This window comes from Protomyctophum parallelum, assembly GCF_964188405.1.
Source record: "Protomyctophum parallelum genome assembly, chromosome: 7".
Classification (NCBI taxonomy): domain Eukaryota; kingdom Metazoa; phylum Chordata; class Actinopteri; order Myctophiformes; family Myctophidae; genus Protomyctophum; species Protomyctophum parallelum.
In genome coordinates this window covers 39,072,508-39,085,345 of record NC_139705.1, presented here as the reverse complement: position 1 = coordinate 39,085,345, position 12,838 = coordinate 39,072,508, and the positions used below count along the sequence as shown (strand labels likewise).

General features: G+C 45.5%; 1 protein-coding gene across 5 annotated transcripts in view; it reads left to right on the top strand.

The window, feature by feature from the left end:
- The window catches only part of tmcc1a (transmembrane and coiled-coil domain family 1a), a 67,597-nt gene that overhangs the window by 18,345 nt on the left and 36,414 nt on the right, over positions 1-12,838 (top strand). Inside the window, exons 1-2 of one of the 5 annotated variants that reach the window (XM_083768933.1) lie at positions 2,402-2,522; positions 4,479-4,534. The exons of the other annotated variants lie outside the window; for them this stretch is intronic. Coding sequence (XP_083625059.1) covers positions 2,432-2,522; positions 4,479-4,534 — 147 coding nt within the window. The 5' untranslated portion in view covers positions 2,402-2,431. Of the gene's footprint in view, positions 1-2,401; positions 2,523-4,478; positions 4,535-12,838 lie in introns of those variants that run through there. 5 annotated transcript variants of the gene reach the window in all.

Genomic DNA, 12,838 nt, shown 5'->3' with positions numbered 1-12,838 from the left:
TATTTGGTTCCAAATTTAAACACTCTCAGAGTTAAATTCACACTGAGGGTTTTACTGTAGATAGTAATGAATTTCTTCTTTTTTTTAATGTTTTTTTCTTTCGCCTTTATTTTATATTTTTTATGGAAGGATAGACAGTAGGCTGACAGGAAATGGGGAGAGAGATGGGGGGTGACATGCAGTAAAGGCCGTCGGGATCGGGAGTCAAACCCGCGGCACACTGCCAGACTGGATTACCAGCTAAGGTGCCTTGACCGCTGAGCCACGGCCCAGACCGATAGTAATGATTTTTTGTGCGATAAATATTTGTGTCATGAGAGCATCCCCGCAAAACGCGAATATCGGATTGTTTATTCATCACGTTCCCGGTCAGCAAGGACCACAAGGAACGAGTCTGAGGTCCGAGAGACAGGGAACATGGCGGTAGTCGGATTTGAGCTCTGGTTTCTCACAACTGGAGGATGGTGTTCATGTGCGAACTGGTCGAGCCACTAGGCACCCTTTGGTACTTTGCTGCTTTGTTCTATCATGACATTTTGTCAGTACTCTGATCATTTTGTCTGTTGGGGACAGCAATACTCTGGTCCAGCTCAGATGGATTGAAATCGCATTTGTTTATACACATTTGTTTACATTTTGTCCTCTGTCCTCCATGAGCACAAACACGCACTCACGCGCACACTTGCCCCTGCCAAAATGAATGCCTTTCCTCTTACAATGTTTTATCTTTTAGCCTTTGGTTGAATGCTTCCACGAACATATCCCAAAACACTCTCACAGCAATTTTATCATAATGCATTGAGCAGTGCAGATACTGCAGACAGCAATTTTTCAGTACATCTGCATCTGGGAACAACTCCCAGAGTGTCCTACACACTACATTGTATTTTATATATATCTTTTTTTACATTTTATCCACCTCCTCTCCTTTCTAACTGGACCCTGTCGACACCAGCAGGCATCGCCCCGCCTGGGTCCCCCTGACCCCAATTTGAAAACCAGTGTAATACAGTGTATTTGTGATGCAATTATCTGTAGAAAAGTCAACATCCTGTTGATGGCATACAATGTTCTATGTTCCTATTATAGGACATGGGTCAATTAGTTTTATTGACATATATTGTTGCAGTGTTATTGAAGTGTTGAGCCTTTAAGAATAGGGTATTCTGTTTTTACTCACTATCAGCAATTTTGACCACAGTCTATATTCTAAATGGAACAATGGTTCCCAGACCTGGCACGCAGGGAACCCTGGAGCTCCGGATCTTCGGTTATCAAGTCAAGGGCCCGACCCAAATTGAAATGTTTTTGTGATATACAGTAAGAGAAACCTTTTCTGAAATAGCAAGCTCACAATGCGATAAGCTTGTATATCTTCTATTTTCGAATAGCTGAAAAATAAGCCTTAACCCATTAAGACCTGAGGCCGATTCTCAGTGGTGCTGAAAACCTTTCATGTCAAGGACCCCAACAAATTATATGTATTTTGCCATGGACCCCCAATCTCAAAATATTTCTTCCAGGGACCCGCAGAAGCAAAGATTTGAGTTACAAATGTTCACTTTAAAATTGTATATATTCAAAGATTTGTCACAAATTTTCAAATGGCTATTCAAAAGCCAACTAATTAATACGTGTTTAAACTCTTCCTAATTTAGCTGGGGACCCCCTGATACGCCATCAAGGACCCCTGGGGGTCTGCAGACCCCACTTTGAGAAACGCTGTTCTGATGCATTTCCAGCTGTTCCAGTGGCAGGCACTAGTTTTGGAACTGCACTTCTTTTTTCTAGATGACTGCAGATACTTCAGTCTGCCACCAGAGGGTGGTGTCGGCTCACAAAACCCACTGTGAGCAGCTGTGCATTCATTCAGTTCATAGGAAGGTTGTGTTTGCTTATTGGGGCTGATGTTTGTCCTGGGGCTAAATTTGATCCTCAGCTTAACGGCAAAAGCCTGGTCAGTGTCTCTGTGTCAACGGAAGACTATTAGCGTGCTATTATTCCAAATGTTTAGTCTAAATTAGGTATTTGTCCTTTGTTTAGACTCTAGATCTCACCTGCAAGACATCACTGTCTCCATTACGTGTTAATGTAACTCTTGAGTGTGTACAAATGTAACCAAATGTACCCTCACGGCGTGAGTTTTTTTTTGTCTGTGTGTAGACAGACAGACAGTAACCTGTCTGTGTGTAGACAGACAGACACACACACAGACAGACAGTAACCTGTCTGTGTGTAGACAGACAGACAGACAGTAACCTGTCTCACACATAGCCTAATATCACTATGTAGACAGACAGACAGACAGACAGACAGACAGTAAACTGTCTCACACATAGCCTGTGACTGCATGTGTGTAGACAGACAGACAGTAGTAACCTGTCTCACACATAGCCTAACATCACAGCGGTGCTGATCCGCCAATAGAGCAATGTCACTGAGGTCATACGAGCTGTCGCCATGGTTACCCCCCAAAAGCACACCGGAGCTGCCGGGAGCAAGGCCCCGCTGCAGTTGCCATGGTAACTAACCGAGGTGTCGAGTGGACGACCTTGGAGATTTTGTGTGGCGTCCTTGATGTTCACCTGGGGGGTCAGGGGATCACACACAGGTGTGTGTGTGTGTGTGTGTGTGTGTGTGTGTGTTTGTAAATGTTTGATGGAGCCACACCTCAACTAATATGGTCTCTGCTCCTCATCGTTGTCACTCTTCGTCCTTTCCGTTCTCAAACACTCCTTTCCTTCTAGTTTCCACATCTCTCTCTCTCTCTCTCTCCCTGCAACCTTCACACTCCTGTGCGCACCCCCCTCTTCCTCCTCTTCCTTTCTCTGTCCTCTTGAGTTTCCCTCACAGCCCCCTCAGTCTCTGGAGAGAGTTGGTATACAGACAGTCAGCCCATCCTTCCTACCCTCCCTTCTCCTTATCGCCTCTCCTCTCCTCCTCTCTCCTTGTCTCTCCACTTATCTCTCACTTCCCCTTGCCTCCTCGCTACTTCCCTCTGATCTTCTCTCCTCCTCTCTATCCTCCCCTCGCCTCCTTCTCTCCTTCCCTCTCCTCTTCTCTCCTCCTCTCTCCTTCCCTCTCCTCTTCTCTCCTCCTCTCTCCTTCCCTCTCCTCTTCTCTCCTTCCCTCTCCTCTTCTCTCCTTCCCTCTCCTCTTCTCTCCTCCTCTCTCCTTCCCTCTCCTCTTCTCTCCTTCCCTCTCCTCTTCTCTCCTCCTCTCTCCTTCCCTCTCCTCTTCTCTTCTTATTCCCTCTCCTCTTCTCTCCTCTCTCCTTCCCTCTCCTCTTCTCTCCTCTCTCCTTCCCTCTCCTCTTCTCTCCTCTCTCCTTCCCTCTCCTCTTCTCTCCTTCCCTCTCCTCCTCTCTCCTTCCCTCTCCTCTTCTCTCCTCTCTCCTTCCCTCTCCTCTTCTCTCCTCCTCTCCTTCCCTCTCCACTTCTCTCTCATCTCCCCTTGCCTCCTTCTCTCCTTCCCTCTCCTATTCTCTTCTCCTCTATCCTTCTCTCCTTCCCTCTCCTATGTCCTCCCCTCCCTTCTCTCCTCTCCTCCCCTCTCCTGTATTTTCCTTCTGGTCCTCTCTCCTAACCTCTGCTCTCCTCCTCTATTCATCCTCTCTCTTCTCCTCTACACCCTTCAACCCTCTACAGGAAGCAGGAGGCAACCTTGCCTTGTCCTGTATGTGTGAGAGCTGAGCGCAAGCACACACACACACACACACACACACACACACACACACACACACACACACACACACACACACACACACACACACACACACACACACACACACACACACACACACACATTGATTGCACATGCTGTGTTGAGGTTTCAAAAGGACATGCATGCACACACAGACGTGTGTGTGTGTGTGTGTGTGTGTGTGTGTGTGTGTGTGTGTGTGTGTGTGTGCGTGTGCGCACACACACACACACGCACGTGTGTGTTTGAAAGACAGAGAGAAAAAAACCACAGATCTCTGCAGGGTCTCCTGCTGAGTCTGAGAGGAGAGCAGTACAGCTGAGTTCCCTTTATCTCCTCTCTCTCTCTCTCTCTCTCTCTCTCTCTCTCTCTCTTTCTCCTTCCTCCTTCTCTCTCTCTGCCCCTCTCTAGCTCTCTCTCCCCTCCCTCCCTCCCTCGCTCCCTGCTCTCTCCCCTCCCTCTCTCTCTTCACTTGTGTTTGTGTAGTAGATGAGGCAGCATGGACTAGGTAAACGGAGGCTGAGAGAAAAGTGTATGTGTGCGTGTGTGTGTGTACTGTATATGTGTGTGTGTGTGTGTGTGCGTGTGTGCGTGCACATGGCGGTTCAGATAGGAGGAGGTTGTGTGGCTTCAGCGTGCGTTGTGTGAACGCATCCCCGCGTGTCTTCGTGAGTGTGAACGACATGCAGAAGTGTGAAACGCGCGTGTTCTTACAAGCTGCGTAAGCGGTGGAGAGGAGTCGTATCATATCGCTGGTCCCTCTGTCTGTCTTTCAGTCAGTCAGTCAGTCACCATGGTGCAGCGGTTCAGTCTCCGTAGGCAGTACTCTAAGGTAAGTTCCCAAACGCACAATAACTCTAGCATTTGCAGTATACTGTCTGCTACTGTCACATAACATACTGTACTGCACAATATCATATATCTGTCTGTCTTATCTGTTGAAACTATACATCCATCTCAGAGTGTACAAATAGATACAGTTACAGTGTACAGTTACACTTGCATGCTGCTGGAGTCATAACAACCCCCGAAGGGTCCATTTAGTTTCATTTGTACCCTCTCTGAATTACAATATTTTTCATTGTGTGTTTGGGTTTATGTGCGTGCGTGCATGCTGCAGGTCCATCAGTGCAGATTGTTGACTCTGCAAGTCAAAGTTTGGTGTCTTTTTGCATTGTTGTCTTTGATGGTTTTGTTTCCCATAGTGTTGTCGGGTCGGACGTCTTGTGTTTTTTAATGCTGAATCAGTGCTCTTTTCTCTTCTCGCCTTACTGTAAATTCTCAACATTCCATTAAAACATGACGGCAGTGCAGGAATCAGAAACGGTACAGTAATGTACACCAGTCATGTCCTGCCTGAGTCATGCCCTGAGAGGAAGCTTTGACCTATAAGGTTCAATGTCCCTTTATTGATTTGTTATACATCTTGTGTACGGTTATATAAGCATAACGCTTTTTGGTTATGGTTCATCAGACATGGTACAGTAGCTGCAATAATATAAGAATAATCAAAGTTGCAGCAGTATCAAAAAAGAGTTGCAGCAGTATCAAATATGTTTGAGCAGTGCTTCTGTAGCTCTTAAGGTGCTTGAAGGTGCTGTGTGCAAGGTTCTCACTCCTAAGCAGTATTTGTAAAGTTACTTTAAATTTGTAACCGTTTTAGTTATTAGTTACTGCTCTTAGAAAGTTACTTATTTACTGTCAGCATTATACAAGTAACTATAGTTACTAGTTCATGTTGGTGCGGCACAACTCTCAACCGTAATCATGTCTTTTTAGTTCTGCCTGGATTATAGACGGAGCAGACGGCTCAACATGGAGGCCCAGGAGGTCACTGACAGGCTAGTGTGCATGAGAGTAGAAATAGCAGCACGCCCTTTTAAAATGTCAGTATCTGTAACGGTATTATCAAATTGGAACGAGGTAATTAGTTACCGCGAAAACGTAGTTGTTACGTTACAGTAACGCGTTGGTCCCGACCCGACACTGCTCCTAAGTTGTAAACATATATGAGGGCCAATGTCCTTGGCATTGTGCAACACTTCTGGCTGTCTCTGTCTTGACCATAGTCAGGACAGTCGAGAGGGGGGGGGTTGGGTGAGGGGTCAAGCATGTTTTGTTTTTCCCTGGTCTGCTCCTTCACCAGCCTGAGTGTCCACCATGCACTGAGTTATGTCCTGCAATGAAGCATTCCTTCTTCAGTCCTCTTTTTTTCCCTTTTTTTTACAGTAGGCCTACTTCTAGGTGAACCTATATGCCCTCGTGCCTTAATTCCCATTCGTCTTTCTCCTATAGATAGTTTTATCTAGTGATCCGTATCGGAGCCCCGTCTACCTTTGCACTTCATCTGGACCGGTGTGTTAAACAGTAATCCGCAGCAGCTGTTCCGCTGTCATGAGGTTAATCATAACTGTCACCAGGGGATTTGATCATCGGGTACACATCGTGCTATTTTACTATTTCTGGCAAGCTTGTGAGCCTTTATGGCCCACTTGTAATAACAGACGGGGAGCGCTACATTACCAGCACCTTTTATGAGTTGTGAAAGATCCGTCCCTCATGGTAGTTAACTTATCTTGATAATTAATTCATCCATTTGTAAGAGCTTACAAATGGAGCCTCACGGTTCCATTTGTAAACTCTCTCTGAGTTAAATTGGCGCTCAGGATTTGGCTGTGCAGTGGTAACTGTAACATGCAGAGTATGGACGCTGTGATGATGAAGCTCGCCATTAATAGTCATGTGTTCTACAGCTGGTGCTCAGCCTGTGGCAGTAATTACAAAGAGCCGCTGATTAATTGATCGACGTCTCCCTCCTCCTCACTCATCTTTAGAGTGAGTGTGTTCGTGCACAAAATGTACGTACCGGTACATACATACGTGTGCGTGCTCGCTCGCTCACTCGCACGAACACACACCCACTAGCTGCCGACAAGCATAAAAATGAAGTGTGTCACCCGGCAGTGATATGCACTAGCCAATGGAACAGATGCAGCCTGCAGGCCATCTACGGGCGGAGTTTCAATTGTAGTTTTCTTCTTTCACAGACCCAAACGCCCCTGGGAGGGACTTGTGAATGTCGAGGGATACAGGGAGATATCTGGGCACAAAGTAACATTGTCCGTCCAAAATCGTCTGAAGTAATGTAAAGCAGTGGTTCTCATGTTTGGTTCAGATCACCCCTGTAATCTTTTCATCCATGGCACCCCTGAATTATATTGTTATTTATTTATTGTAACCCTGTTCCATGACATTGAAAATAACTTTATACTTTATAAAATAGCCCGTTCTCTTCAGCCTCCACAGCCTTCTCATCATCATCATCATCATCCTTCTCCGTGGTGGTCTAGTGGTTAGGGTTCGGCGCTCTCACCGCCTCGGCCCGGTTTCGATTCCCGGTCAGGGAACACTGTTTTATGATGAATTCCTGTTCTGTTTTTTAACTATATAGAAGTGTCTATTTGTACGTCTCTAAATGTTTTGATGAATTGAACAATGTGGACCCTGTTGTAAACAAGTGTAATGCTTAATTGGGTCGTCCACTCACAGTTAACAGTCTTTGTATTGAGTTTGTGCTTGAAATGTATTGTAATTCTGCAAACTGTTAATAAATATTTAAATCAATCAATAAAAAATCTCCTTCTCCTTCTCACCGCCGGGTGACACACTGCATTTTTATGCTTGTCGGCAGCTTACATCTGACGGCCGTAAGTCGTCGGCGAAAACAAAACTAGTGTAGCCTCGGCCGGGAGGCGAACCCGCGTCCCCCGTTCCAAAGGCACGTACGTTAACCAGTCCACTAGACAGTCATGACTCGATAGCCAAGTAGCAACGCAGCAGCTTATAGCCTACACTAGAATGCGCCTTTGTCTGTGTCAACATCTTGTCACTCAATTGTCACTCACGCCCACTTCGCCAACCAAGAAATATAGAGGACTACAGGCCATAAATAGGCTTCCGTGTGCGTCTCCTGAGGGGACCGCCCAAAGTGTCGGCAGCCGACAACCGAAACTGTCGGCTGCGCAAAATCTTTTAGGCTATGGTGTGGCAGTAGAGACTCACTATCTGATCGGACGCTTGCGTGTGTCCACGCATGCGCTCACACACGCACGCGCACGCACGCACGCACGCACACACACTGAAGGGGCCTCATTCTGTTATGGCCTGGCATCGCTCAGGAAGCTGCTCTGAAGGATGGCTCACCAGGAATACAAGAGATTGAGCTCAAGAATAGCGGGAGAGGGTACAGAATGTTTAGGAAGGCTTTGTCACATCTCTGAAGGACTTATGCAGAGGTTTGTGTGTGTGTGTGTGTGGGGGGGGGGTGTCTGGGTATGAGCTGTGGATATGACATGAAACAGAAGCTTTAGACCTGGAGGCTTGAGTGTGCCAGCAGCACCATGCAGGAATCAGGATTCATTCTTTGTTTTCAAAGTCTGTGCACGCACATCCACCGCGCACATGAATATGTGTGTGTGTTTGTACAGTTATGTGTGCATAGCTTCAGGGTCTGTCTGCAAATGTCTGCCAAAATGGTGCCCTCCACCCCACCCAGGGGACGGATTATTGGAAATATTGATTTTGAGGAGATGATGAGTTGGGGGGGGGGGGGGGGAGGATGAATGACCCCCTGCTCCTACCCCTTAGGCCATCCTTCCACCTGTCCACCTGTCTTCTATTCACCACATACACACATACACGGTCATGCATGCACACACACACACACACACACACACACACACACACACACACACACACACACACACACACACACACACACGCACCTCTTTTAATGTCTAATAAAATATTCACTTCCTTTCCGTGTGAAAGTAATGTTGCTGTCCGGCAGAAACCATCTAATTCAATTTTTCAATAAATCAATGCCATTGAACACCCTTTACATCTGTGTGTTCGTTATAAAGGCCAATTAAAAGCATTAAAAGGGCTTCAGACAAAACCTCTTAACTCCATTGGACCCTCAAACTGTCTGCTAAAGCAGATACCTCCAGAACCTCTCCCCCTCTCATGCAAGTAATTGAGGAAGTATTGCTTTTTTTTTTTTTTTTAAGATAAGGTTTTCTTCATTTCCTGAAATGTTTATATTTTAATTTCCTGAAAAACATTTTGGCGTTTAGGTGATTTCTCCCCGACAGCAGTGTCCAGTGGTGCTCTGAAACATCAGAATAGCATAGCTCAAATTCCATAGACCCACCAGAGTTGGAATCACGCTCACGTCTCGCTCTCTCTGGAGGGGTGCCTTCAAACCACAAATTCCCATCCCTCTGGGTATTTCAGCTGGAAAATATCATTTGTTATCGACTTGCTGCTTCAGTTAGACTACCATCCATTGTTGTCAGTTGGTCCCTTTTTTGTTCTAATAATTCCACCAGTCGTGTGTCCCCAAACAGGGGATTAAGCAGCGTGACAGTGGCAGGCACTTAGCATCACCTGGTCTCCAGAGGCAGCTTGTCCCTGTGCTTGTGAGCTTAAACGCCCATTAACTTCATTGGGGGACGCCATGTTTTCATTGTCTGTCGCTCCACTCAGCCCAGACTAAAGCTTTTCGGTAACTGCTGTGAATTGCTTGGACTGACAAACAAAAGTTGTTTTGTCCAGTTGCGGGAACTGAGGTTTGTGTGTGTGGGGGGGGGGGTGGGGGGGTGGGGGGGCTGGGTTTGACTGGGCGTGCATGTCATTTGCATGTAACAGCCTATGGGATAATGTCCAGTATACGGCCAGACATTATTGATGACCGGCTTACTGTACATTATGGTGTTTATTAACAAAGCTACCGAACAAACAGGAATCAATAATTGGACACAACATATCGATTGAGAGACAATTGTATTAGCTTGCAATCTTCTGCCTCCATGGCAACATAGAGTAAACAAATGCTCCATGGCAACATAGAGTAAACAAAGGCAAGAACGGAATCAGAATTGAGTATTTTAGTGTAATATCGGCACGCTAATTATTTGTTTTTATTTATTAATTTATCTTCTCAAACAGAAACCTTTCCATTCGATTAACATTTTTCACTTTTTTTTTTAATAAAATATGGATGGACCATGTCCATGGTCTAGGTCCCTACAAAATCGGCATCGGACCCACAAATCTGGTATCGTTCGGGCTCCACGGTATACATCCACAAACACAGTCTAAACTCTATGTAATCAAACCGCGTGGCTTACATTGACACTGAGCAGCGAGCGTGACAGAGTGAATAATCTTGGTGGAATAGTAAGGAGTAGACGGGCTCTGTTGAGACATACTGGAAATGATCTCATGGTGACATCATTTCCAGCAACAGGGTGACATTGTCACCCCCGTGCTTAGGGTGCCAACCACTGGCCTATAGAACTGCATGTGAAGCGTGGTCTCCACAAGCTCATACATGTGCAATGCAAATGCGCTGTGAACTTGTAGATTGCCGAGAGCGGACGCGATCGAACAACGGATCATAAATTAGGCATAAGAGAGAGTGTGAGTGTTGTTGCCAAGCGTGAATAATGATGTGGTTGGGAGCTGTTAGGTAAACTGAGACATGGTTACAGTGTTTTAGAAACTAGGGCAGAGCTGCTGCTGGTGGATCTGGCAGATCACTGGATGGTGGTCAGTTCTGACTTTGACAGAGAGAGAGAGACAGAGAGAGACAGAGAGAGAGAGGGTGAGGGTGAGAGAAATTGCTCCTGTCCACCGTGCTAATCTTCCAGATTTAAATTCGGTTCAGTGGGGCGTTATCATGAAACATACGCTTGCATTGCCAAAGAAAGTGTGAAATATAAGAAATTACTGTATATGTTCAAACATATCTTCAAAACAATATTATGCTTTTGCTGTTGGAAAATATACTATGTAAAGTTTGTAAACATTCTCCATTATTTTTCTGCATTCTCTCTGTCTCCACTCATCCTCATGCCTGCTTGCACATTTATTTATTTTACCTCCCTTCCTTCTTTATAGTCTCGACTCTCTAGTGCCTTATTTCAAACAATCAACCTTGCAGCCTCTGTGTACTGCAGTGATTCACATCTCTGTGTGTGTGTGTGTGTGTGTGTGTGTGTGTGTGTGTGTGTGTGTGAGAAACAAACACCAGCATTGATTAAACACGTTAAGCTAGTGTCTTTGTCCTTGCATGTACTGTACTTACAGTATACTTGTGAGAGACAAATGTAATTAAGTATAGAAGCCTGGGATCAATACCAATTGCGTGTTTCTGATCCGGACGGAGCGGGACATCGGGTGGCAGGAACCAATGACCTGAACCACCGGCGCTGTGCACCTCCAAAATGATTTCCCTAGCTTAAAACTTGTTTAGTTTCGTATAATTGTTTATTTTCTCTTGGTATAATAATGGTAATAATAATGTCCATTTTCTATTCTAACTCGTAGCGAGACTAAACTTGCAACAATGCAACCCCAACTGGAACCAATCACCGGAACCACAATCTTTTTTCCCCTTTTTTCTAAACCGGATCACATCATCAAGCGGCTAGTTTTAGAACTAGACCGGTGCCTGGCTGCAGAGCACAGAGTCGGTAACGATGGAAGTTGAATATCCATGCCCCACCTGGCTATGCAATTCCCGTTGTACCCGTGTCGGAGTACCCATTCCACCCATCTGTCACTGCACTCCATGTGGGGGCGTGTGGAGCGTTTGTGTCGAATTTGAAGTCGGTGGGGCGAACGGTTCTCGAGTTACGTGCATTACAGCCGTACACACATACGTACATACGTACGTACGTACGTACGTACAGACAGACAGACAGACAGAGACGTGGTGCATTTATAGATAGATACCAGGCTCCTCTGAGGTGGAAAGTCTGGTGAGGTTATAAGTATAGTACAGTAAAACTTGAGAACTAGATATTGTGAGGACAATTTTCCTGAGCCCCACAAGAGAAATGGTTGTTTCTTGTCTTGTTATGTCCCCTCAGATAAACCAAGGCTCAGGGACAGAAATAGAACAAAGGGGCGCCACAACAAGAGATATGCATACAAAATGAATTTTGACAAAATAAACATACTTAAATAACCCCTACCAAAATAACTCAAAACTGAAGCGGCAGGAGATCCCGGCCAAAAGAAACAAAATATACAGAGGCTACTGGGCCAACCACACAGTCGGACCCAGCTCTTCCTCCTGACCTACCTAAACTTCACGTTCCTATCCAAACACAAACTATTGGGGTTATGCATGATTTATACTAAGATGGGTGCTCTTGTCAAAGTATAACTCAGGCTTTAGGGTTTGGGTTTGGGTAAAACATTTCCAAAAACAAGGTAAAAAGTAACCTGCAATGCAGACAGACGTTCGTTCAGCGCTTGGGGTAACCCTGTTGTGTGTAATCCTGTGCGAGCGTGCGTGCGTGCGTGCGCGTGTGTATTTTGTCTTAATAAACCCTGCATCTCTGGCTGTCTTGCTTGTTGTTTCCTCTCTGGTGATGTTCCAGTACCGTCAGTCTTTCCTCTGGGCTGTTTTCTCTAACTTCTTGTCTTGTCTCTAGGCTCTAGCTTTCTCTAGCATCTGTCTGTGTCCGTTGGCTACCCGTATCCATGGTAACAGAGGAGCATACAAACAGTGCTGACTCTGTGGCGTTTGCGTCACCCCGCCTCTGACGTCATAACCAGCCTATATCAGCCGGAGTGGTGGAATAACAAACTCAGAGATTAGAGAAGAGACGGAGAAGATGTACTGAAATTACGTTCTCAACCACTTCAAGCCCTGTAGTCTTAGACCAGTGGTTCTCAACCCGTGGGTCGGGACCCCCAGGGGGGTCCCCACATGATTATTTTGGGGGGTCCCCAGTTTTAAGACCATTGTAATACCTAAAAAACAAAAACCATTACTGCATCAAAACTTTCAAAAGTAATCAACAAAATATACTATGAAAACTGAAAATAGCAGATCTACAAACTTGTAGATCTGCTGTTTTCACAACATTTATCAAACTAAATGTATAATACTCAACTCCTACAATTCCAAGTGCTTCTCAGGGTGTGGTACCACTGTACTTTGACCACCTTTTTCCGTCCACACACCAAATCTCTTCAAAACAATTGCAGATCTACAAGCTCACAATGAGTCGAGTGAGTTGCAACTGTCAGAAGAATAGAGGTTTAAAGTGGAAGCTTT